At 35.1% G+C, this 27,853-nt stretch overlaps 2 protein-coding genes across 4 annotated transcripts in view; one reads left to right on the top strand and one right to left on the bottom strand.

Moving 5' to 3' along the window:
• The window catches only part of MTRR (5-methyltetrahydrofolate-homocysteine methyltransferase reductase), a 34,549-nt gene extending 31,417 nt beyond the window's left edge, over window positions 1-3,132 (bottom strand). For both annotated transcript variants that reach the window (XM_031946115.1, XM_031946116.1), the window contains exon 1: window positions 2,938-3,132. The gene's annotated coding sequence lies outside the window, so the exon portion shown is untranslated. The remainder of the gene's footprint in view (window positions 1-2,937) is intronic.
• A 120-nt stretch (window positions 3,133-3,252) lies between these two features.
• Window positions 3,253-22,355, top strand: FASTKD3 (FAST kinase domains 3). Of its 2 annotated transcripts, none has more exons than XM_023495913.2 (7): window positions 3,253-3,364; window positions 4,777-6,248; window positions 9,035-9,120; window positions 14,849-15,023; window positions 16,557-16,626; window positions 18,214-18,328; window positions 21,321-22,355. In XM_023495913.2, the coding sequence occupies exons 2-7, from the start codon at window positions 4,820-4,822 to the stop codon at window positions 21,414-21,416; spliced, it is 1,971 nt and encodes a 656-aa protein (XP_023351681.1). In that variant the 5' UTR covers window positions 3,253-3,364; window positions 4,777-4,819; the 3' UTR covers window positions 21,417-22,355. The 2 variants fall into 2 exon arrangements, with proteins under 2 accessions (XP_023351681.1, XP_012396653.1); XM_012541199.3 differs by lacking the exon at window positions 3,253-3,364 and adding an exon at window positions 3,506-3,600 and having other exon boundaries at window positions 21,321-22,354.
• The last annotated feature ends 5,498 nt before the right edge of the window (window positions 22,356-27,853 follow it).

Here is a 27,853-nt window from a genome sequence, read left to right as displayed (position 1 = left end):
GAGGACCATGACATCAGGGAAGATGATACCATGACATGCAAGTAAATTGGGTTTAGATGAGGGAGGGCTGTTGCAACGTCACCTGCCTCACTTTCCCCTCCACAGCCATCTAGGTCCAGTGGCCAGATATAGATGAAGGTGACTGAAGATGGCCCTGGATACAATGGGAGACTGGCTTTTTTAAACTAAGGCCTTGAACAAGTCTCAGTTTGACTAAGGCCACACCCATTCAGAAAATTAAGGCTAGGTAGCAATTGAGGCAAAGAATCAGTTCTTTTACCTAGTCCAAAACAAAACAAAACCCACTAACTCCTAAATTAATCTGGGAAGGAAAGACCCTCAGGATTAGTAGCTAAAGCAGAAAAGACTGCTATTTACATTCAATCCCAGTGAAACAGGACCCAAACAATGACCAAATGAGATTTGACCTGGGATCTATAGAGAGTCAATCAATCAATCAAAGGAAATTAAGTGATTTTGGTTTTTAAGGCAAGGTTATTAAGAAATCTAGCTAGGAAACCCAAGATATCATCATGGGAGGGTTCAGAGATCCAAAAGAACGCCGCCCGCGCACGCATTTGCATAAGCATCACCACCCACACCTACACCCACACACCATGGTTAAAACTTTGTAAAGGAATCTAATTTCAAAATAACATCATTTTGGGTCAGCTAGGTGGTATAGTGGATAGGGCACCAGCCCTGAAGTCGGGAGGACCTGAGTTCAAATCTAGTCTCAAGACACTTAACACTTCCTAGCTGTGTGACCCTGGGCAAGTCATTTAAGCCCAATTGCCTCAGCAAAAAACAAAAACAAACCCATCATTTTTATGGAAAATCCAGTTTATTAAATGTCTATTGTGGATCAGACTTTGTGCTAAAATACAAAAAGAGACAAAAGATAAGTCTCTGCTCTCAAAGGTGTTAGTTTAATAGAGGAGACAGCATGCAAACTATGGACAAACAAAATACAGACTGACTAAATTGGAGATAATCAATAGAGGGAAGGAATTAAGGGGGATTGTTTTAGATGGTGGGCTTTTAGCTCCTGAAGTGAGAAAAAAGATAGGAGGCAGGGATGAGGAAGATCAGTTTGGGTATGAGGGACAACTAGCTAAACTTTTTTTTTTTTTTTTAATTTAATATCCTTTTATTTACAGGTTATATGCATGGATAACTTTACAGCGTTAACAATTGCCAAACCTCTTGTTCCAATTTTTCACCTCTTACCCCCCCACCCCCTCCCCCAGATGGCAGGATGACCAGTAGATGTTAAATACATTAAAATATAAATTAGATACACAATAAGTATACATGACCAAACATTATTTTGCTGTATAAAAAGAATCAGACTCTGAAATATTGTACAATTAGCTTGTGAAGGAAATCAAAAATGCAGGTGTGCATAAATATAGGGATTGGTAAATTAGATACACAATAAGTATACATGACCAAACATTATTTTGCTGTATAAAAAGAATCAGACTCTGAAATATTGTACAATTAGCTTGTGAAGGAAATCAAAAATGCAGGTGTGCATAAATATAGGGATTGGGAATTCAATGTAATGGTTTTTAGTCATCTCCCAGAGTTCTTTCTCTGGGCATAGCTAGTTCAGTTCATTACTGCTCCATTAGAAATGATTTGGTTGATCTCGTTGCTGAGGATGGCCTGGTCCATCAGAACTGGTCATCATATAGTATTGTTGTTGAAGTATATAATGATCTCCTGGTCCTGCTCATTTCACTCAGCATCAGTTCGTGTAAGTCTCTCCAGGCCTTTCTGAAATCATCCTGTTGGTCATTTCTTACAGAACAATAATATTCCATAATATTTATATACCACAATTTATTCAGCCATTCTCCAACTGATGGACATCCATTCCAACTAGCTAAATTTCATGGTCTTGTGAAAAGAAAGGAGAGACTTGTGGTAAAGAGATCAACCAGTCAATCATTCAGGTAAGAGATAATATGGGCCTTTGGGGAAGTGCCACTTTTGGCACTGGAGAAAAGAGAGAATAGAATGGTGGCTTGGCAACCCATTAGATATTGAGGGAATGAGAAAAACTGAGGAATTAAAAATGACACATAGTTTGTGGTCCTGGGTAACTGAGAGGACAGTAGTACCCATAACAGTAATAGTTAGAAGCTTGTGGGCTTCCTCCCAGAGTGCTCCTCTCCCACCCCTGGGAATGTTCTGAAGTAATTAACTTGAAGCTCTAAGAGCTTCTATTATATATATATATATATGCTATCCCAAAGGTTGACTCCGCCCAAGGGAGGAATTAAGGGAGGTGTGAATTCGGATATCTCATACTAAATCCTGAAATCTCCCAAATGTGTGAACTCCAATGAGTACTTAAATACTTCTTGCTTATATGAGCCCTCTAAAGGTGTGAACACAAGCATTGGTTCTATCAGTTGTACTTAGTACCTTGTTTCAGGTTCTGGCCCAAAATATCTCCTTGTAAGATCAAATCAATCATAGTGAACCATGCTAAATTAGAAAATTATTGTCTCTATCTCATATCCATTTATGCCCACCTGCATTTTTTATTTCCTTCACAAGCTAATTGTACAATATTTCAGAGTCTGATTCTTTTTGTACAGCAAAATAACAGTTTGGTCATGTATACTTATTGTGTATCCAATTTATATTTTAATATATTTAACATTTACTAATCATCCTGCCATCTAGGGGAGGGGGTGGGGGGAAAGCGGGGAAAAAGTGGAACAAGAGGTTTGGCAATTGTCAATGCTGTAAAGTTACCCATATATATAACCCTAAATAAAAGGCTAAATTAAAAAAAAAAAAAAAAAAAAAAAAAAGGACTGGACCACGTTTCCCATAAGGCCGTGAGAATGCCTAAAGTCCCACAATGCCTTTGGGTTGCCTACTTGGAAAAGGGCTCCCCATGTAGCAATGCTCACCTACCTTACTGGAGATTTAGTCCGGGTTACTCGAGTACCTCCTGAGGCTTCGAAGCTCGCTAGTCCAGCCTCCTGACCTCCTCGGCCGCATCCAGGCCCTTCGCGTCTGCGGAAACCAACTATCTGAGCAAGCCGGCCAGCAATCGGAGCACAGCACGTGAACTAGCGGGTAGTCACCGCTTTATAGAACGGGTTTAACTCGCTCTTGAGCCCTCGGGCCGCCGCTCTGACCTTCCTCTCACTCCAGCGCTATCTCACCCGGAGCCCATCCTGGGTCACAGAACTCAGCTCGCTCGGGCTTCACGAAGCATTTATAGCACGGGGATTGTAAAGGGCAGCCAACTTGAAGTAGCTACGAAGTACGCATGCCCACCTTTTTGTGCACGCCTCTGGGCGTCAACCAACGAGAGCAAACCTCAGTTAGGGCTAAGGTAAGATGGACGCATTGTGGGAATTGTACACAATTTCATGGCCTTATGGGAAATGTAGTTTTTCCGCACGTCCCATTCCACTCTGACTCACAGTGTGCGAAACAAGGCAAGTCGGGACTTAAGGGAGGGGCGGGGGGGGGGGGGGGGCCTGGCGGAAGAGGACTCACCGGGACAGCGCACGTGCGTTAGTGAGGTTGTGCGCAGGCGTGGGTTGCGTCCGGATAGCTTAATTCTGAGTAAGTATGGAGCTGGTGTCAAGGTTTTAGATTTTCTAACTTTTCAAACGTGAGGTAGAGAATGAAGTCATTGTGGTGGTGGGATGTTCGTTACCGACTGTATATTTTCCCTTACTCCGTCTTTCTGCCCATGCTTTAAATCCCCCGTTTTCTGCTCCCTCTGCTTTCCTCTAGACCAGGCGCTTTTCAAACATTCTACTCGCGACCCCTTCGGGCCTGAGAAATTTTTATCCTAGTATATAAAATAGATGTAAAAATCTAATATTTACCGATAACAAACCAGAATTTCGCGACCCCCTCCATCCTCCCCCTCCCCCCCCCTCCCCCACATTCAGTTACAGGTCACGATCCACTGTTAAGGAACTTTGCCGCGCACTTTCTAAACAGGGGGCCAGGTCACTGTCCCTCAGACTGCTGGAGGGCCGGACTGTAGTAAAAACAAAAACTTTGTTGTGTGGGCCTTTAAATAAAGAAACTTCATAGCCCTGGGGGAGGGGGATAATCGTCCTCAGCTGCCGCATCTGGCCCGCGGGCCGTGGTTTGAGGAACCCTGCTAGAGTCTAGACTAATCAGCCCTCCCCTGTTGCTAATAGAAGAACACTTGAAAGTTCGCCTATATATTCTTCACATTTTGTGTTTTGCATTGATTTATGCTAAATTGGGCCACTTTGAAACTTATCAGAAGCTGGGGTGCATTTATTCATGAATTCATTGATTTTTTTAAAGACAGTTGTGGTGTGAGAGATAAAGAGATGGGTCTGGAATCAAAGAGATCCAAGAGCAAATTCTAACATTTTGATCAAAAAAGCATTTATCAAGCTTAGCAGGCAGGTTAAGGAGAAGTTACTGGGGATACGAAGAATACTCTTAGCCCCGGGAGTCATGGCTTAGCATTTTATCTTCATTTTTGTTATGGTACCTATGTTATGTACTACACAGAATTGTCAGGAGGGTCATATGAAGTAACACATGAGAGGTACTTTTTAAGTCTTAAAAGTACTATTCAGAAAAAAGTATTATTATTAAATTTAGACCATATGTTCAATTTTATTTTCACATTTCCCCTCTTGCAGAATACTCAGTAACATAAATATTGAACGGTATATTTTGTGGTTATGTGGAAGTTTTCTGAGAAAAATTTTACACTATGGTTTTATTTTCTTGTTTTTATTTTAGACTGTGCTCAAGATGGGCAGCTGATCCCATTCCATCATTCCCCATGGCCTTGATTACTTTACCCAGGTCCCATTTTTATTCATCTGGTCTTCAAACTTGCAGAGTTTTGACTTGCTTGAGAAAATATTTGAGCCCTGATAACAACAAAAGCAGAAAAGTCATGTGTCAGGGGTATTTTTCCCCACAACAAGAGCAATTCAGAATCTTTCATCATGCAAACTATAGGAAGCATCACTTAGAAAAAGAGAGTAAAGCTTACCCAGTTGGATCTGTGTTTTTCCAAACAGCAGCTTGGGACAGGTTTGAACAAAGTAATGGTCATGTGGATCATCAGAGGTTTTATAAGGAACTAAATAATTTCACTTCATCTGAACAGGTGTTAAAATTTGTAACCACACTGGAAACATTGTCAGATACTATGGCAGCAGCAGCTTTGTATCGGGTCTCTGAAGTGGAAAAGGAGAAAAGTGCCCAAAAAATTCCAAAAACAGTTTTGGAGAATGAAATCTTCAGAGCATTATGCTTTCAGTTCGAATATGAGTCCACAAATCTGTCAGATACTGGTCTGGTGACTGCTTTGCAAGCTTTGACAGGACTACATGTGGATCCCCAGAGTAACTTACTAGTAAATCTGATAATGGAATGCCAAAATCGGCTTCAGCAGGGTCACATGACAATTCATAATCTTTGTGTTCTTGGACAATGTATGGTTAAACTCCAGAATCCAAATTGTGCAGTGCTCAAAGAAATTATACTTCAACTTCAAGGTCAAAAATTGCAAGAATGTACACCTGAGGAGATAGTGGCCATATATACATTGCTTCAAACTGCTTTTGGAGAAGCGATTCAACATCAGGACTTCTTGGATCAGTTAAACAACCTCTGTATTTCATTAGTTTATAAATTTAGTCCTACAGTCACAAGCCAAATACTGAATGCCTTGGTAACTCTCAACCAAACTCAAGCTTTTCCTTTGGTTGTAAAGCTTTGTGTACATTCAGTAAAATTTGTCTCTCATTTTACCAATGAAGAGCTAGGAAAAGTCTTAGAGGGTTTCATATACTTTGGTTACACTGACAAATTTTTCATACAAGCCCTGGAAGAACATGTTTCCACATGTTGTCTCACTATGCATCCTGAATCAATCAGCAAAGTTATGCAGTACTGTAGTAAAAAATTGATTCTTTCAAAACCCATCTTTGATGCAGTGGCAGAAAGTTTTGTTTACCAAGCAGAAATATTCTCCCCTGTTCAGATTTCTCAGTTGATCATACCCTTTGGGAAACTCAATTACCTGCCCCCAAATGCTTCACTTTTTTTTAGGAAGCTTGAAAATACAATAAGAACTCGCTTTAAATATTTTCCTCCTCAAGCCCTATTGAATCTTCTTCATTCGTGCACCCTCATTGGTCACCCCCCAGTCAATTATGTGGCAAAGTTATTTAGCCCATATTTTCTTCAGAAATTACAAGGTAAGCTACTCACAAATAACTTCTTCCATCATTAAAAAGCCTTGTTAGTTTTTAGTGCAAAAACGTTTTGTTCAAAAATATTTTGAATTGAGTAAGGAATTATCTTTCATAAATGGGTAGCATGCCTCAGGTTCCATATGTATATTACATTTTTCTGTTGAGTCTTAGTATTTGTGAGATACTTGGGCCTAATTTTCTAAAGTGATATATTTAAAACTGAAAAGAATCTTAAAAGCCATGTACTTTTTCATTTTACAGAAGAGAAAATTGAGACCAAAAAGGTATAAAAGGTATAAGAATTTGCCATAAGTCACAGGAGTAGTAAGTAGCAAAATCAATGAGTCAGTCATTAAGCACTTGATATATGCCAGTCACTGTGCTAATAATTGGCAGCAGGGATACAAGGAAAGGCTCACATTTTAATAAGAGAGACAACAAGCAACTAAATGTATGTAGAACATATTTTCAATCCAAATGGAAGGTAATCTCAGGGGGAAGAGAGTAAAATGGCTAAAAGGAAGACAGAAAGGCCTGCCGAAGGTGAAAGTGAGCTAATATTTAAAGGAATCCAGGAGCCTCAGGTGAGGAAGCAGAACACTCCAGGGAAGAGGAGAATAAGTGAAAAGACATGGGCTTTAAAAACTGAGTGGCATGTACAAGGAACAAGATGTATTGCTGGATTATATAGAGTACTAAAGGAAGAGGCTAGATTGGTATTAAATGCTATTCTGGGGATTTAATATTTGATCTTGGTGATAGGAAGCTGCTAGATTTTATAAAATAATATGGATAACATGGTCAGAGCTAAGTTTTCATAAAGGTCATTTTGGCAGCTGAGTGGAGGATGTTTTGAAGTGGGGGAAAAACAAGTCGGGAAGAATAATCAAAAGAATATTGCAGTAGTCCAGTCATAGTTGATAAGGGATTTGTACTAGGGTAGTGACTGAGTAGAAAGGGGACAAAAATTGGTTAAAAAAAAATAAGAGTGAAGGTGAGAAAAAGGAGTGGAGGAAAACTTTAAGATTGTTGTAACTATGAAGCTACTACTAGGAAAGTTTGAAAGAGGAGAAAATTTATAGGGAAAGTAAATTCTGAGTTTGAGATGCCTATTTTATGTCTAATTCAAATTATCTACAAAAAGTGATGATACAAGCCTAAAACTTTAATTTAAAAACATTATTGAATGCTGTATTTTGAAGTCCAGTGTTTGTTTTTATTTTTTATCTGAATATGAAGGGGTTGTACCATAGTATCTCTAAAATTCTAAGGTAACATCTAACATAAAATCAATTTCATTTGCTTCTTTATATTACAGACAAATTTTAAAATACTCCAAAGGATGCCCTAAGGCATGGCAGGATTATGTGATAAAGAAATAAAAGATGTAACAATCTATTCAAAATAAGTCTTACATACAGCATAATGATTTTTGACCTAGTGTCAAAACCATACAATATTTCTACATTCTACATACAGTATATAGGGTGCATATTCCTAATATGCATATTCATTATTCCCAGGAAAATTAATAACTATAATAACATGTTTTAAAATTATTGCATGAATTAACAAGTTTTTCTTTTATAGACTTTTTCCATTCATTTATGAGATCAGTTCAGCAAACATTATGTTTACTAGACAAGGCATTGTGCCAGCCATCAGGAATACAAAGATTTAAAAATAATGCAGCTTTTGAGGGATTTCTATTCTAATTTGGGAAGAGGAAGAAGGCTGTGTGACAGGTATCTGGATTAGTATATCATAAAGTAAGGAGTAGTAGGTACAAAGAAAAGCTAAGCAAATTTGAGAGGGGATAACAGTCTTTGGGATCAGGAACAATTGGTGGCGGAGGTGGTATCTGAACTGAGCCTTGAAGGCGAAGAGATTAAGAAAGATATAATGATTTTCAAGGCAAAGGATAACCTTCAAGAATGTACCCATGTAAGTGATAGTATATAAAGTTTAGGATATACTTATCAAATCTATTTAGACCAGAATATTTGCTGCATGAAGGTGAACTTTGTGAAATTAATCTGCAAAAGTAGACTGTGAAGCTAGTTGGGAAGGTCTTAAGTCACAGGCTAAATGAATTTTACTGTATCCTGTTTGTAGTAGAGAGTAACTGAATCTTTTTGCACAAGGAGCAAGTAATGTGTTTAGACCTAATGCTAGTGCATGGAAACTACAAGAAATGTACAAAATGTACAAAAACTACAAGAAACTACAAGCATGATGTAGTAAGAGGCAATAGAGTGTAATGGGGAATACTGACCTTGGGGTCAGCAGAAATCAGGGTTCTATTTTTGCTTTCAAGTTCACTAACTCCATAACTCTTGGAGAAAACTTAACTTCTTGGAGGTTTCTGAGACAGGCAAAGCATTACTTGCAATACCTACTTCTCAGAATTGTTTGAAAAAAAGAGCTTTGCAAACCTTAATGAATTATACAAACATGAATTATGATTATAAACTATTGTTTTATGTGAGGTTGTCCAAATAGTATTGGATAGTATGACATTGTAAGTAATGAAAATGATGTATAATGACATTAAATTTATTCTTAATAAAAGTCATAAAATAATTAAAACCAGGAATTTTATTACTTAGAAGTAACTTGATTGAAAGGACAAGCTACATTGAGCTGTTAGACCATTCTGTTTAACCTCAAAAATTCACTAAGCATATTTTATAAGTGACTGAATATACTTTTCATCACTCCCAGTTTCTTAGTTTTGACTGCATTAGAACTTTTAAAATTAACTTGACTTCTGATGATTTTCATTTCAGTTCAAGAATTGGGTTTAAGTAAATCAAGCTTAGCCCAGCTGACCCAGCTTTATTTAGCAGTGGTCTTGGAATGTCCCTTCTATAAGGTAGGTAATTTCACATTTTCCATCGGCAACATATTACATTGGTTTAATGGATCATTTCACAACTCCACCACCAAGCCATTAGTGTCCCAATTTTCCCACATCCCCTCCAAATTTAGATAATTGATCATTATCTTTTCCTGTCCTGTGGATCCTAGCCAATCTAAGAGGTGTGAGGTAGTATCTCACAGTTGATTGATTTAATTTGCATTTCTCTAATCAATAGTGATTTAGAACATTTTTCTAAATGACTATAGATAGATTTAATTTTGTTATCTGAATATTGTTTATTCATATCCTCCGACTATTTATCAATTGGAGAATGACTTGTGTTCCTATAAATTTGACATAGTTCTTTATATATTTTAAAAATGAAACCTTTATCAAAAACACTAGCTGTAATGATTTTTTCCCAACTCTGTACTTCCCTTTTAATCTTGTTTCTGTGGTTTTATTTATGTAAGAACTTTTTAATTTAATGTAATCAAAGTTGTGCATTTTACCTTTCATGATGTTCTGTAGTTCTAATAGAATAATTATCCATTGCTCTTCCAATTTGGTCATAATATCTTTATTCCCAAATCATATACCCATTTTGACCTTATTTTGCTCTGGGATGTGAGATGTAGGTCTATGCCAAGTTTCTGACATTATATTCCAGTTTTCCCAGCAATTTTTAGTGAGTTCTTATCTCAGAAGTACAAGATTACTATAGGTCTTGATTATTGTATCATTTGTGTCTGATCTACCACTCTATTTCCTATTTCTTTTTTCTTTCTTTTTTTTTTTTTTTTTGCTGAGCCAAATGGGGTTAAATGACTTGTCCAAGGTCACACAGCTAGGAAATGCTAAGTGTCTGAGACCACATTTGAACTCAGGTCCTCCTAACTTCAGGGCTAGTGCTGTATCCACTGCACTACCTAGCTGCCCTCACCACTCTTATTTCTTAGCCAATACTAAATGGTTTTCATTATTGCTGCTTTATAATACAGTTTTGGGTCTGATACTACTAAGCTACCATCCTTTGAAATTTTTTTTTTCATTAATTCCCTTGATATTATTTAACTTATTGTTCTTCCAGATGAATTTTATTTTTATTTTTTCTAATTCTATAAAATAATTTTTTGGCATTTTGATTGATATGCATTTAATAAATGTACAATTAGGCAGAATTGTCATTTTTATTATATTAGCTTGGCCTACCCATGAGCAATTGATGCTTTCCCAGTTTTGTTTAGATCTAACCTTATTTGTGTGAGAACTGTTTTGTAATTGTGTCCATATAGTTTTTGGGTTTATCTTGGCAGGTAGACACCGAAATGTTTTTTGTCTACAGTTATTTTAAATGCAGTTTCTCCTGTCTCTTGATGCTGGGCTTTGTCAGTAATATATAGAAATGCTAATGATTTCGGTGGGTTTATTTTATATCCTGCAACTTTACTAAAGCTGTTCATTGTTTCCAGTAGGGTTTTGGATGATTTTCTAAGATTTTCCAAGTATATCATTATATCATCTTCAAAAAGTGATAGTTTTATTTCCTCATTGCCTATTCTAATTCTTTTAATTTCTTTTTCTTTTCTTATTGCTAAAGCCAACATTTCTAGTAATGCTGAATAATAGTAATGATAATAGGCATCTTTGTCTCAGCCCTGATCTTACTGAAAATACATCCAGCTTCTCGAACATTACAAATAATGCTTGCTGTTGGTCTTAGAGAAATACTGTTTATTATTTCAAGGAAAGCTCCCATTACCCCTATGCTGTCTAGTGTTTTTAATAGAAATGGGTACTGTATTTTAATAAAAACTTTTTTTTGCATCTATTGAGATTATCACATGATTTCTGTTAGTTTTGTTATGATCAATTATGTTAATAGTTTTCCTGATATTGAACCAGCCCTGCTGGTATAAATCCCATTGGGTCATAGTGTATTATCTGCTGACAAGTTACTGTAATCTCTTTGCTAATGTTTTATTTAAAATTTTTACATCAGTATTCATTAGGGAAATTGGTCTGTTATTTTCTTTCTCTGTTTTGGCTCTTCCTGGTTTCGATATTAGTACCATATTTGTGTCATGGAAAGATTTGTGGAACATCTTTACTATTTTTACAAATAGTTTTGGAATTAATTGTTCTTTAAATGTTTGGTAGAATTCACTTGTAAATCTATCTGGCCCTGGAGATTTTTTCTTAGGGAGTTCATTAATGGTTTGTTCAATTTCTTTTTCTAAAATGAAACTATTTAGATAGTTTATTTCCTCTTCTGTTAATCTGGGCACTTTATATTTTTGTAAATATTCATCCATTTTGATTAGAGTATCAAATTTGCTGCTTTACAGTTGGGCAAAATAGCTCCTAATTATTGCTTTAATTTCTTTTTTTATTGGTGGTAAATTCAATCTTTTCATTTTTGATGCTAGTGGTTTTTTTTTTTTCCTTCCTTTTTCTAATCAAATTTACCAAAGGTTTATCTATTTTTTTTTTCATGAAAACAACTCTTAGTTTTATTAGTTCAATAGTTTTCTTTTTCTCAATCTTTCCTTTGAGTTTCAAAATTTCTAATTTGGTATTTAATTGGAGACTTTTAATTTGTTCTTTTTTTTTTTTAGCTTTTTTTTTTTTTTGCCTGTCTAATCCATTGATCTCTTCCTTCTCTATTTTATTCATGTAGCTATTTAGAGATATAAAATTTACCCTAAGAATTACTCTTGTTGGGCCCCATAGATTTTAGTATGTTGTCTCATTGTCATTCTTTTAGATGAAATTATGTATTGTTTTTGTGATTTGTTTGACCCACTCATTCTTTAGAATTAGATACATTTCTTACTGGTTTTAGTCTTATCGTTCCCTGGCCCTTAATGAAATAATTTTTATTGCATCATGATCTGAAAAAGAAGCATTTACTATTTCTGCTTTTCTGCATTTGATTTTGAGTTTTCATGCCCTAGTACAGTTTTTGTGAGGGGCCATATACTGCCAAGAAAAAGCTTCATTCATTCATAGTTCTATCATATGTTGGTTTTCTAAGATCTTATTAACCTCCTTACTTTTTTCTCATTTATTTTGAGAGGGGATTTTGATTGTGAGGGGGGAAGATTGAGGTCCCTCATTAATATAGTTTTCCTATTTCTTCCTATAACTGTCAATATCTTCTCTAGGAATTTGTATGCTCTACAACTTGGTGCATATACATTCAGTATCATTACGATATTGTTTTTAAAAATTTTTTCCCCCGAGATAGTTGGAGTTAAGTGACTTGCCCAGGGTCACATAGCTAAGGAGTATCAAGTTTGTTTAGTTAGTTTGATCTGAGAACAAATTTGAACTCAGGTCCTCCTGATTCTGGTACTCTCTATCCACTGCACCATCTAGCTGCCCTTTTTACTTCATTGTTTATGGTATTCTTTATCAAGATGTACTTTGCTTCCTTATTGCTTTTATTTAGCTCTGCTTTATCTGAGGTCAGAATTGATACCTTTTTTTTTTTTTTTTTTTTTTACTTCATTTGAAACATAATAAATTCTGTTCCAGGATTTTTGTCTTTACTTTGTATTTCTCTCCATCCCCTGTATATACTTTTGTTCTCTCTTTCCACCTTGTCCTTAGTAGTAATTTTTTTTTAATCTACCCCATCCTCTACCTTGTCTTCTATCAACCTCTCCCCTTCTTTTACCTTTTTTTCCTAGTGATTCTACCCTGCCTTCTATCCTGTCCCTCTCTTTTCCTTTCTCTTCTTCCTCCTACTTTTTTATAGGGTTAGATAAATTTCTATACCCAACTGAATGATTAAGTAATTCCCTCTTTGATCCCAAACTGATGAAATCAAGCTTTAGACAATGCTCATACCCCTCTCCACTTCCCTTATTGTGCCTATTCGTATGATCTGATTTGTCCTATTATACCTCCCCTTTCCTCTTCTGTCAGTACAGCATTTTTTTTCCACCCCTAAATGTCTTTTTCTTTGATATTGTCACATCAGGGACCATTTACAACCACACCCTTTGTCACTGTGGTGCCCTCCCCTCTGTCTGCCCCAGTAATATATACAGCTTTCAAGAATTACAGATACCTTTTCCTGTCTAGGAATGTAAACAGTTTAACCTTTAAATAATATATACTTTTCCCCTATTTACCTTTCTATGCTTCTTTTAAGTCCTGTGTTTGTAGATTACATTTTCTGTTTGGTTTTGTTTTTTTTCAATAGAAATGATTGGAATTGAAGATCCATTGCTTCCCCTGAAAGATGATACTTAGTCTTTTTGAGTAGTTAATTCTTGTTTGTAACCCCAGGTCCTTTGCCTTACAGAATATGGTATTCCAAGCCCTCTTATCTTTTATTGTAGAGGCTGACAGATCTTGGGCAATCCTGTCTGTTGCTCCTTGATATCAGAATTGTTTTTGTCTGTCAGCTTGAAGTATTTTTTCGTTGATATTGTAGTTTTGAAGTTTTGCAACAGTGTTTCTTGGGACTTTCCTTGTGGGATCTCTTTCTGAAGATGATTGATGGATTCTTTCACCGACTATTTCCCCCTCTTGTTTCTAGAATATGGGTACATTTTTCCTTCATGATCTTTTGAAGAATGCTACCCAGATTCCTTTTTGCTCGTGTCTTTTAGGTAGACCAATAATTTTTAAATTGTCTCTTCTGGATCTATTTTCCAGGTTGGATGTTTTTCCAATGAGGTATTTTACATTTTCTTCCATTTTTTCATTCTTTTTAGTTTGTTTGATCGTTGATGTCTCATAATATCATTAGCTTCCATTTGGCCCATTCTAGTTTTTAATATGTGATTTTCTTCAGTGAGCTTTTGTAACTTTTTTCCATGAGGCTGATTCTACTTTTGAATTTATTTTCTTTAGTGGATTTTTTTTTTTTTTTTTTTTTTTGCTTTTGGCCAATTGTATTTTTTAAGGAATTGCCTTCCTTTAACAAGCTATTGACTCTCTCGTATACCTCTCATTTTTTTCTTCTTCTACCTCTCATTTTCCTTTTAAAGTCTTTTATGAACACTTACAAAGAGCTTCTTTGGACTTGAGGCCAATTCATATCACTGTTATTTTTTTCTGGATATTTTGTCCTCAGCTGAGTTGGTGTTTTGGTTTTGTAGTAGTTTTTTATGTCAAGATTCTTTTTTCTTTTTCTTGCTCATTTCCTTTCCTTTTCTTTTGATATTTTTCTCTTTTTATAAGTTGTTATGGTCAAGCTCTGCTCCTGGGGTAAAGGGCACACTGTCCCAAGCTTCCTGTGTAGCTCTGAGCCTTGGCTTTGAACACAAGAGTCCTTGTATTTGCAAGGGGTAGCTTTGTCTGCTGTTTGTCTGCTTTTTTCAAGAAATGGTCTGTTTTCTCAGTGTATACCTTCTGAGCTGTTACTGGGAACTGCTTTACTGGTTTGTTCTGTTACTGAGCCAGGACCCAGGGTCTAAGCTGCTGATCTGTTGTGATTAAGACTCTTTTATTGGCTTTCCCAGACTCTGCTGTAGCTGGGCTGAACACCCCCAGTGAAAATGATCTTTCTTGAAGTTTTTTCAGACTATCTTGAGCTGGAGAGTTGTTTCATTCTATCAGAGGCTTGGTTTCATATGGTTTTTTGAGGGAAACTGGGAACAGCTTCTTGGCTTCACTCCACCATCTTGACTCCACCCCAATAACATTATTTTATTAAAGTTCTTCCCTAATTTAAAAAGGTTTATTATATTTTATTTTTTGTGTATATGTTTATAATTTATAGGGTCCTAAACTGCTTCAACAATATCAAGTGAAATCATTTCTTATTCCACCTTACCTCCTGGAGACTCCCATGGATCTTCATCTTTATAAAATTGTTAGTGTTGCACTAATTCATCTTTTAGAAGGAAGAATATATTTTGCTTCAAAAGTTTCAACACCCTGTTGTTACACAGTAGGTAAGCTAAAAATCGGTTTATTACCTTTTTGAGATTTCAATAATCCTATTTTTAAATGAAGACCATATATAAAACTACAATAAATTCAAAACTTCCTCAAGGAACTTATATCAGAATTTAAATACATTTTAAATATTTATATTGAGAAAGATTTTAAGAGAAGAGAAAAAAAAAAAACATCAAATAGATGAACAGTTTGCTATTATGAGAAGCTCTTTCCTTGAAGTACACCTTAACCTGCAGAAAGTATCCTACTGTGGCAGTGGAATGACATGTGCATTACACCAACACTATAGGGAAAGAGAATGTACAAATCTCCTGTATTGCCATGAAATCTGAGGCTCTGTAGTCAAGAAGAGAATTAGTGCTACATGTATAGTTCTCAAAATGTGGTATATAACACATGACATAAACAGATGCCTCAGGGTGTGATTGACTGTTAAAATCAGAGTCAGGTGGCTGGGTTACCCAATAGGTAAACAGTGTTAGTGCAATGTTACATAAAGTTTGGGTGATAGTGTACTAATGATAATATTAGGAAAACAATCTGAAATCTCTTGTCATAGAATGATAGATTTAAAGTTGGAAGTAACTGGACCTTGGAGGTAACTGATTTCTACATTTCCTATCTACTAGAAGTTGTACTATAGTATAATTGTGAGGGCTAGTAAATATACTATGGGAAGTGCCAGTCATATAATAATGCTACTTTGGTTTCTATGCTTTTGTAAGCATAGATTTTTCAAATCTTCATCTAAAATTTGAGGTCCTTGACATAGTGGATAGAGAGCTGGCCTCAGAATCAGGTAGATGGTTCAAATCATACAACTGAAATATGTTTTGATTAGTAGAATGAAGAGAGCTTCTATACTGGGATTTCTCTGCACCAGTGGAATCACAAGTAAAACCAGTCCCTTACTCTCTAATTGGACTCATTTGAGTGTTTCCTTTAAGATTTGAAATGGGAGGGGGAGAAGAAAGTGTAATGTGGTTTTAATTACAATCCTCAAAACCTAAGATTCATACTACTTGCTTTAGTGTTGCTAAGCCTAAACTAGAATAAATAACTTATATTTATAAAGCACTTTATTGTTTGCAAGAGTTTAAAGGATTTACTCTGGATCCAACTGACAAGAAGTATCTAAAGTGTGATTCAAATCTAAGTTTTCCAAGCCTAGTATTCTGTTCCCTATGACAGGCTTTCTCTTTGACTTCCGGACAGCCAATTAGGGCTAAAATACTAAAATAATGAACCTTTTGGTAACAAGAATACATTGTGCTTCAAGAATCTTGATACACTTTTGTTAAATAATTACTTAAGCTGTTTTTTTTTTTTTTTTTATGGGATCCATATAATTTTTGTAGCATTGACTTATTTAATCAATGTTATATTAAAATTTTAATACTCATTTGTTTTGCTTATATCTTTAAAGCCTTAAATAAATAGAATTTGGATACAAAAATAGCAGAAATACAATAATATTTATGATAGTATATGTGTGTAAAGGTATTTTCCTTTTTTCTCTGACTCAGATATTGAGATTAAACTAGATGAAGAAGGATTTGTATTACCTTTTACAAGCGATGAAGATGTATATAAAAGGTAAAGAAAAGCATTGTTGTTACATAGTTGTCACATACCTTTTTAAAAATAATATTCTCATGCTAATATAATTGATGTCTTATGCTTTATGTAATTTTTTTTTTCAAAAAATTAACTCCATATCAATTTTTTCCCATCAGATCTCAAAGGGGATCTTTGAGACAAATGGGATCTCAGAAGTCTTATCTAGTCTAGCCCCCTAATTTTATAGGGAGAGAAATTAAGATTCCAAAAACTGATTTAATTTGTACAAATCACACAGCCAGTTAATGATAAATTGGGATTATAAGCCAACAGTCATGACTTCTCTTTCTGTTTTCTTCATACTTATTTTATAGCTGTCCTATTTTAATCATCATAGGTAGTAAAAGCCATTATGTGTTAAATAATGTTGCTTTTTAATCATTAAACATTAAGTGCTTGTTATATGTCGAACATTGTTCTAAGCTGTGGTAAATCAAAAGTAGAACAGCCCCAGTCTTCAAGAAGCTTGTATGCTAAATTCATAATTCTGTATTTTCAAAATATTGGAACTATAGCTACATCTATATTTCAATATAAATTGACAGTTTAACATGCTTAAATAATGACTGCTGATGATTTTCTGCTAAAAAGTTGAGCTAGGTTACCCACTGGGTAAAGCATCAGCTTTAGAGTCAGGAAGAATTGAATTCAAATTTGATTTCTGATACTTTGCTCATTTGTGGGCCCCTGAACAAGTCATATAATCTGTTTGTTTCCTCAGTTGTAAAATGAAGATAATTGTACCTTCCTCCTAGCTTGGTTGTGTTAAGGACCATACCTAGGTAAAAGGGCAGGTCATTTCTCCCAGAGCCTCTACAGCTATAAATAATAAGCTTAAAGGAGTTGCAAAGCAGTCTTCGAAGATGTTCTTGTGGATTGGGAATGAAATAAATTGGAGGCAAGAGGGAAAAAGAAAGGTCAGAGAACGCAACTTGCCTGTCAGTCTCCTTGTATCATCATCATCCTCTTACATGAAGAGATCCATTCTACAAGTCTGAGTTAGACCTCCTACAATCACTGGCAGGTGACTCCCATATCAGAAGAGGTTATAAAGATCAAATGAGATCTATAAAATGCTCATCACAGTGCTTGGCACATTATTAAATACTGCATAAATGCTAATTATGTTAATTGTTATTATTCTTAAGGGAAAACCAAGTATGTGATTTTTTTAGATCTCATTAGCTTTTGATCTTATATTTCTTTTTTTTTTTAATTTTTTTTTTATTATAGCTTTTTATTTAAAAGTTTAGCCTGTGAAGGAAATAAAAAATGCAGATGGACAAAAATAGAAGGATTGGGAATTCTATGTAATGGTTCATAGTCATCTCTCAGAGTTCTTTTGCTGGGTATAGCTGGGTTCAGTTCATTACTGCTCTATTGGAACTGATTTGGTTCATCTCATTACTGAAGATGGCCACGTCCATCAGAATTGTTGATCTTATATTTCAACACAATTCTAAAATGATATTCTTATTTAAATGTGATTAGAAATTCATAACTTTATAAGCAGTCATTTAATGGTTTTTAAAAAGTTAACTATCATATTTATTTGATGTCCAGATTAGCACTCTGCATTGATGATCCAAAAAGATTTTGTTTGAATAGCCACAACTTACTAGGAAAAGAAGCTATTAAACAAAGACACCTACGATTACTTGGTTATGAAGTTATACAGGTATGATTTAACATTTTTGCTGCTAAAACTTCTTATTTTAAAATTATCTCATTGAAAACATTAAATGGAACTCTTTAGTAACCCAAGAAAGTCACTTCAAATAGGGGTTTATTAAACTACCATAAATAATCAGTTTTAGATAAATACAGATGAAGTTTTATTTATAAACATGTGCAAATTGAATTTTTGTTGAATTACATTTCCCTCTTCATTGTATTATATTTTTATGGAGATTTTTCCATATCTGAATGATTTTTACTTGAGAACATTTTGTTTGCTATTTATATTATATCGTTTCCCCTAGCATTTAAATGTTGTACAAGAAAATGAACCTTACGTATAAACCTTTTATGATATGAGAAATTGTCCCAAATTTGTCATTTTCTTAAATTTTAGAATTTTCACTTACAAGAGACTTACAAAAAGTAGAGCTAATAGTAGTATTCTTTATACCATCATCTTGTTCCACCTTAAAATTCAACTGCAGAGGGGCAGCGAGGTGGCATAGTGGTTAGAGCACCAGCCCTGAAGTCGGGAAGACCTGAGTTCAAATCTGGTCTCAGACACTTATACTTATTAGCTCTGTCACCCTGGACAAATCACTTAATCCCAATTGCCTTAGCAAAAAAAAAAAAAAAAAAAAAAAAAAAATTAACTACAGAGTAGATAACTTCTATGAATACTAATTTTCTTCTATTAATCTTTCTGAAATTAATTGGAACAATAGAATCACTAGACCTATTAAAGCTATTAAGCCTTACTCTCACTTAATAGTTTGCCCATATTTATTTTTTAAAATAAATTTTGTAAGAACTAGAATATCCTGAACGTCAATAGTGTCTATTCTTTGGTGAGGGTCAATATCTGGTTACTGAAATATAGGCTAAAGTAGGATGTTTAGGGTCTCTATATTATTAATAGAGCTTTTTAGCTAATGTCTGTACATCTCTCCATTCCATTCTATTCTGTGTCTTTTCCATTCCAGATTTTTCTTCCTAAAATACTTTTCCATCATGTTGCAATTACTTATTGTCTATAGAAGAAGAAGAATAACTCACAATAATAAATCAAATTTATCTAGTGCAAAACTCTTTGCAAAAGATAGATTTCTTGGGTTTAATCTTTCAGAGTGCTCTTAATTGTCTATTGGATTTTCCAGTCTCGTCTTGCACTGCTGCTCTTTCCTCAATGGCTACTTTATTTTATCTTCTATCCTACATTCATTTACTTACTATTCTTCTTTGTTGTCCCTCACACCTGCAGACCATCTGGGATTGCAATTCTCCCTAATCACCTCTACCTCAAAAGAACCCTGGCTTCTTTCAAAGCATAACTCAAGCCACTTCATTAGTGCTCTTCAGATTCCAAAATTACTTTTAATTTCTTCTATGTAGTGAGTCTGTCCTGAGAACCAAGAAGACCTGACCCAATCTCAGGAATACACTGAGTATGGCCCTTTTCAGTGCATAGGCAACTCTTTAAGACAGTAAGATAAAGTTCCTGACCTCCAGAGGTAGAGGACATTTTCTTATATTAATGGAACCAAATTACAGGCTAAGACCCAATCTGTGTTTTAGTCCCTGTATTCTTATCTACTACAATAGAACATAAATATCTTGTAGGAAAGGATGATTGTGTTTTTTCATTACATCCCCCAACACTGGTGTTTAGTAGATGGTTTAGAAATATGTATTTTATTGAATTAGGCATACTAGTCTCCCCTTTATCATCAGAATTTATCTTGTACTCTTGTTCTTTTGATCATGCTGTTCTCTTAAATACACTGCGTCCCACCTTCCTTCTTTCACTCCTTCCTTTCCTATGCATATCTAAATTTTCTTTCTCCTTCAAGTATATCTGATCAGTTTCCAGTAAGCTTTTTTTGACCAACCTAGAACAAAGGGATCTTTTTCTACTTTGAAATTCTTTCTTGTTACTATTTTTATATGTTTAAGCCTTACACTCGCAACTAATTGTAAATTTCCTTAAGGAGGGAACAATAACTTATACTTAAGACTCCCATAGTTTTTTGCACATATTAATTAACAAGCTTTGTTAGTCAGCTACTATGTGTGGTACTCTGCCTGCTGCTGAGAGTGTACATAGAAAGAATGAAACAATCCCTACTGGTAGAGGGCTTATTCTCTTTCCCCCATTTTTTTCCTCCCCAGTTTTTTGCTTTTGACTTGCCTCAATCTGCCCTCCTCTTTTACAGCCCCTCCCCCTTTGTTATTCCTTTTATGTCTGTTCTCCTTTCTTATTAGCCTCTCCCTTTCCTTTAATCTTTCCCTAGAGGACTTATTCTAATAGAGCAGAAAATAACATATATGTACATAAATATATGTAACATAAGTATAAAGTGACTAAATGAAAATATATACCAAAAAAAGCTAAGAACTAGGTGGTTTAGGAAAGAAGATATTAGCATTTGAAAGTATTTGGAAATGTTTCCTTTGGATGATGCTTTGATCTGCATCATAAAGAAAGCAAGGAATTATTTGAAAGAAAGAGTCCCTTTTAAACATATTACAAAGGTAAAGAGACAGAAGATAAAATGTTTTATATGAAGAACCAAGGGAAAACCAGTTCAGGTGAATCACAGAATGAACGAGTGGAAATGTGACACTGGGAAAGATAAGTGGGGGGCCAGGTTGTATATATGTCTTTGAAAGCTAAACAGATATTAGAGATATTAGGAAGCCACTGGAGTTGCTTGAGTAGGGGAGTCACATGGAAAATTACTTTAGCAGCAGTGTATAGGATAGATTATAGTGTACAGGGAGTGTATAGGGAGATTAATTAGACTGCTGTAAACAAGGGGAAGTGATAACGTGAGCCTGAACCTAGGGTCTTTGCTGTGTTAAATGGGAAGAAAGGGACATTCACCAGTAAATATTAGTTGATTGCCTAATAAGTATTGCTGTTTGAATCCTGTCACATTGACATCCTTCAAATGGATTAATTTTTGGCCAAATATTTATTTTTTCAACAGATTCCATATCATGAAGTTGAGATTCTTCCGTCAAGATGTGAAATAGTGAAATATTTAAAGAAAAAAATATTCTTTCACAGATACAGATTTTATTGATGACAAGATTGGAATATTGACTGCATACTTGGTGGTAAAAACAGTTTGCATTCTGGTGGTGACTAATTTGAACACTTACACACACACATACACAGCAAAAAAAAAAAAAAAAAAAAAAAACCCGAACAATTTGTGAATTATTCTGAGCCAATTTATTAAAATTTATATCTATCAACAGTTTTCTAGTTCCTAATGATTCAGGACATTTCTTTGTTGCTGCAGTGTGGCTTAATAATTTAAAATATTTTTGTAATGTAGCACTGAGATCATTCATGTTAATTTTTTTGTATTATGTTGACTTCATTTTTTAGAATAAACTAAAGAAGTATAACAAAAATAATGATCTTATTTTGTGGTAGGAATACTAGAGTCTCTGACTCTTAGGTGGAGCTAGTTTTCTGCTAATAGAAAAGGAATCTGTCTCTGAGGCCTAGAGCTATTGATATAACTTCCCAGTTGTTTGGGCCATAAAAGGTCCATTCCACAATGAATTAGTACCCCTCAGATTTGATGAATGTTCATCAGCCATATAAAGCAACACTTTTGAGTGGAGGCAGTTCATTTAGAGAGTGACAGTGGAGGCTATATCTACCTGAACCAGTACCATATCTTCGCGGAATAGCTTTTCTGTGATGTGACCTAAAATGTATTTGTGGTATTTCTTCTGATTGGAGAAAATATTTAATCATCTTTGTCATTAAGTTTTTTCATTTGGGAAATGTTCAGTTCACCAGTATACTGATCCAGAAGGATGAGAACTATAAAGACCATCAGATTTGGCAAATAAGAGATCACTATGTACTTTTGAAAGAGGAATTATAGTTGAGTAATGACATTACAAGCCAAATTACAAATGGTTAAAATCAAGTAAAAGGAAAAGAAATGTAGGCAGTGACAATTTTATTTTTGCACTTTGAAAATCTAGCTTTTATTAGTATTTTTTTCTCAGTGGCATTTTATTTTTCCAGTTATGTGGGTAGTGTTCAGCATTTATTTTTGTAAGATTTTTGAGTACTAAATTTCTTCTGCTTTATTGTCCCTTCCCTAGATCTTCTGAATAAAATAAACACTGAAAAAGAAGGATAGAAAGACTTAAGGAGGAAAGAGGTTTAGAATAGCTTTTGTGAAACTAATAAATTAGCGAGAAATAGAAATCACTTTGTTGCATCAAGGTGCTGCATTGAGGGTGGTTAATATCAATGTATAATGTATCCAATCAGCAGACTAGTGGGACTTTTTTTTCTCTGCACTTATGGGAGTCATCCATAGCTGAGGTTTGGCAAAACACAAGCAAGAACAGGACAAGGGAGCAAAGTTTTCAGTACTCCAGGGACAGCATAGACTTGAAATCACAATTGGGAATGGAGATGGACAGATTAAATCAGAGCAAGAGAAAAAGCTTGAGAGAATACTGAATCTGGGAGGGATTAGAGATCTCAATGAGAGACAAATAGATATCAGAGAGATGAAGCATAGGGAGTAGAGTCTGGGAAATGTCAGATTTTTCACTCAAGCTGTAGGAAGTATACAACAATCTTTATGTGTAGCTGAAGTGGAATGAAGAATTGATCTTAAGTGAGGCTTAAGAATATCTAAGAAATTGTGAGACTAGGGATAGCTACATGAATATAAAGTTCCTGACATAAAGGCATGAATTGGGGAGAAGACGGTGGTAAGTCAGGTTCCAAACTCCTTGGAAAAGCATGAAAAAAATCCTGGGCAGGTCAGTATATTACAGCTTCTTTAATTTGTGTTGGAAATTTTCTGTGTGGGCTTCAAAAAGTTACTGAGTCAAGGAAACAAGGGAGAGACTGCTGAGTGAAAATGGTGGGGCGAGGATTTCCCCTTAAAAACTAGTGTGATAGTTTGAAAGAAGGGAATAGCTAGTGCTGAGGATGTTAGCAAGGAGTACATTGCAAACAGAGGGTTTTGTCTCTCCGTGTGAATTAATAGACATCTTCAATGAGGAGAAATTTGCTAGCTATGTAATGAGAATTCCAGGGGCCACAGTGGAAGGATTCAGTAAGGTTAGACTAGGAGATGGGTGGAAGGAGGGAGAGAATGTCTTGAGGAAGGTCATGAGGAAGGAATAGGGGAAATTTTCTTCGAAATGGTTACTAATTGTTATCTCTAGGAATAGAGAGAGAAACAAGAATAGCCATTGCAGTAGTAAAGCTAGTAGATTGTGAAAGAAACTCATAATTTTCCAAGAAATTTTATAGAGAGAGCTAATCAAGGCCTTCACCTGAGAGGCTTGTGATGTGGGGAGAGACATGGGAGGAAAGGAGATATTTGTGGTCCCTTGAGATGTCAGAGGATATTGGTAGAGAGCCAGATCTGAGTCTGGGTTTGGTCTGTATGATCAGACCCACCATTTTTTTTTTTATAAATGAGAACAAGAGAATCAACCAGTACATTGATAGGACATGCAGTGTAAATCCATGGTTCATTTCTTGTGTTCAGTAAAGAAAGTCAATTTCTTATGATTACAAATTTACATCATTAAATGATGAATACTCAATAGCTGTAGAGTACCTCCTATTTTTGCTGAAGGAGTATCAAAAATATTTTTTCTCCAGAAAAGTTTAGTTTTATAATAAATGAACCATAATTTAAGCTTATGAAACATATATTCATTAACTAATGGTGTATATTTAAAACCTTAATCTTAAAATTAAACAAGAAAAAGCAAGAGATACAGCCAAACTGATAAAGTGGAATCCATCTAGACTGAATCATATGAGAAACTGGGTAGATGCCATTAAAACACTTACCAAGTTAAAATATTCTATTATTCTTTCTAAGCAGTAGATGGTGCTGTTGTTTAAAAGTTCACCCATTGAGTATTATAATTATGCCATACCATAGATGAACCATCAGAAAATTATAGGTGCATGTTTAAAAATTAGAACCCATTTCCCCATTGTCTCAATTCATAAATTTAGAGGTATGCCATCATTGTTTCAGATTTATCGTAAAATGGAAGTTTAGATATATAAATTGCTTTATACTTTTACCCCTTTTAACTCAAAATTTTAAACTTATTTGACACTCTAGGATGAAACCTGCTCTACTTAGTCTCTATAAATACTGGTATAATTCTGGACCCCATTTTTGGGAAAATGTATTGAGCTGAATTGTGTTCTGAGGAGGAAATCGTGATAATTGAGAGACCTCAAAACCATAAGGTCATATTTCTCATTTTACTGATGAGAAAGCTGAAGCTGTGAGAGATGAAATATTGGCCCAAGATTATAAATGTAGCAAAACTGGTATTTGCATTGAAGTCTTCTAAATCACAAACCACTACCTTTCCTGCTGTACTGTCCTGCACTTAACAAACATTGGATGAAAGAACTCGGATGTCTCTCCTTCACAGGACTTGGGGATTATGTGATAGCCATATTCATAAAACAGTCAGAAATGACCACTGAGTTGTAGTTATGTATTGTTTTTTAAATGTATTGTGCTTTTTGTATTCCATAAACTGTTAAGTAGCTAAGCAGATAGAATTTAGAAGTTTAAGTCAAAAAGGCCTGCATTTTAATCCTATCTCAGAAATTTACTAGGTGTGTAACCTTGAGCAAGCCACTTAATCTCTCTCAGCCTCAGTTTCCATAACTGTGTAATGGGGATGATAATCATAACACTTTCCTCACAGGGTTGTTGTAAAGGTAAAAAAACACTTTGCAAATATTAAATCACTACATAACTGCTAGCTATTTGCATGCTTGTCGTTTCTTCTAGGTCTAAGTAAAATCTGAATTTTATCCTTTTTGTAGTACTTCTCAGCACTAACAGAGTGCCTTGCACTTGGAGGGTGCAAAATTCTGCTTAAATGACTGAATAAAAAAAGGTAAACTCTTAGTTAGTTGAAAAATAAGGTGTGAATGCTCTAAATTTTTTTTAAAAACAATCCTCAATTCATTTCTAATCTGTTTTATATAACTATTTCAGTTGGCATGAAAATTTTCTTTGTCTATAAAACATTCTTGATGACATTCTGTTCCTTAGATAGCAAGAAGCTGTTAGATTTTACATTTCATTAAAAACTTGGGTAAACCTAATGCACTATGGTTATTTATGCAAATAATATGCCTTTCCTTTAAAACATTTTTACCTATGAAAAGCAAATTCCAGTGCCAAAATTATCGTTACGCAGAATTTGAGTAGGGTGAAACATGAATAAGTGGAAAAAAGAGACTAACTGATATAACCCTTTTGAGCTTTTACAACATTATTGGTACCATATAAAGTATCTAAAAGGGATGTGATTTTATAAAATCATGTAGACTAAGTAATGTACATTCCTGTAGGTATTTTATAAAACTAAGACTTCTTTGTTACTTGAAACCTGTTAATAGTAAAAAATTTTTTTCAAAATGATCCTAAGGTTTTTAGCATTAGTTCAATGTCTGGCACATAATAAGCACTTTGTAAATCTTATTGATTGACTGGTTTCACTTCTGCCTTCCCCCCAAAATTAACAAAAATGGCAAAAGATGGGAAAGTCAGGATAAAACTGAGCATAGTAGAGAGCTAATGGAAAAATAGGTACATTAATGAATTATTAGAAGAATTGTGAATTGGGACTACGATTTTGCAAAGCAATTTGGAATTTTGTAAGTAAAGTGACTAAAATGTATATAAATATTGACTTAAAATTTCATATACTTCAAGAAGGTCATAAAGAAAAGAAGCTTCATATATACCAAGATATTTATATCAATTTTTTTTTATGGTAGAAAATAACTGGATATAAAGTAGATGTTCACTTGAAGAGTGGCTAAATTGTTTATGTATGAATGTTTGACCTATTAGTGTGCTATATAAGAAATGACAAACACGATGAATACAGTGAAACAGATTTAAAATGAACTGATAAAAGAAAATAAGGGAGGAAATCCTCGATACTGCAAAATGGTAAGTCATTTAAGTTTACTGACTGGGAAAGAGTGGGATAGAGTATAGTATTAGTAAAGCCATAGAGGACAGGCTATACGCAATCTGTTTTGTTCCATAGGGCAAGACTAGAAAAGAAGATCAGGGCTTACTAAAAAGAAGAATTAAAAAGTAATCTGATCATTGGAAGTATCTAAGCAGTCTTACCTGCAGACAGGGATGTGGAGGGGTAAGGCTTTGCCATGAATTCAGGAATGCCAACACACACCACCTAGTATTCCTCTCTAGTACTCCCTTATTTGTATGGCAGGGTGCTGGTTAATGTGTGGGTATGGGTATATTCTCAGAGAAAGATGCAGTATAAGGGACAAGATGTATGTTACCTGCCCTTGAATTGGAAAAATGTCATTATGTCAATAAAAATTTATTAAGCACCTACTATGTGCCAATCAGTGTGCTAAGGTGCTGGAATACAAAGCAAAGTAAGAGTCCTTAAGTTCCTTACAGTCTAATGATGGATACAGCATGTTGACAACTATTTACAAGCTTTTTGTGGAATAAGTTGGAAATATCAATGAAGGGAAGGTATTAGAAATTTAAAAAAAAAAAAAAAAAAAAAGCTGCTGTAATCTGACCAAGCATAAAACTGAGGACTCTCTGGAAAACAGGAAGACTAATATCCCGAAGGGCCTTTTGACACTCTCTGCACAGTACAATAAGGCCAGATGTACTACAAGAATCACTGTGGTTTAGAACATGACTTTTTCTTTTCTTTTCTTTTCTTTTTTTTTTGCTGTGGCAATTGCGGTTAAGTGACTTGCCCAGGGCCACACAGCTAGGAAGTGCTAAGTTTCTGCATTCACATTTGAACTCTGGTCCTTCTGACTTCAGGGCTGCTGCTTTATCCACTGTGCCACCTAGATGCCCCAGAAAACTGGCCTTTTTTAAAAGGAGTAATCATTTAATCTGGTATTTGATCACTTAAGACTAGCCTAAGTAGACAATTTTAAAATAGAAATAAAGTAGCCAAATGCATCAGTAGAGGCTAGCAGGGTAGTGTTGCAGGGACTGACATCTAGGGAAGCTTGAGGCAGTGGGAGAAGCAGTGGGGTGACTAAAGTAGAGGTGCAACAAGTGTCAGCTTTGGAGGCAGAGTTTCAGCAAATGTCTACTTAGAAGCCATAGAACTTGTCAGAAAGGTGATCTAGTCATAAAACATGTAAGTGGCAGGATGTAGTGGAATAAGAGCTGAATTTGGAGTCAGACTAAGGGTTCAAATCCTTATTCTACATACAACTTTACTATAGCATGACCCTCAGCAAGATATTTAATTAGTTACTGATTCCTAAGCATTAACTTCATCACCTATAAAAATAAAAGAAATGGGCCTAGGTAATCTAACTCTACCTTTGTGAGACCAAGGACCCCTTCAACTCATCTAAGCTATGATAGAATTTCTGTACTTCAGACTTTTCCTGGATGCTCACTGGCTTGTCCATTAATAGAACCTTAAATTTACAATAGGGAGGAGGGGA

Source organism: Sarcophilus harrisii, chromosome 1 (genome assembly GCF_902635505.1).
Source record: "Sarcophilus harrisii chromosome 1, mSarHar1.11, whole genome shotgun sequence".
Lineage (NCBI taxonomy): Eukaryota > Metazoa > Chordata > Mammalia > Dasyuromorphia > Dasyuridae > Sarcophilus > Sarcophilus harrisii.
The sequence above is the reverse complement of the archived record's forward strand: the minus strand, read 5'-3'. Positions and strand labels throughout refer to the sequence as shown.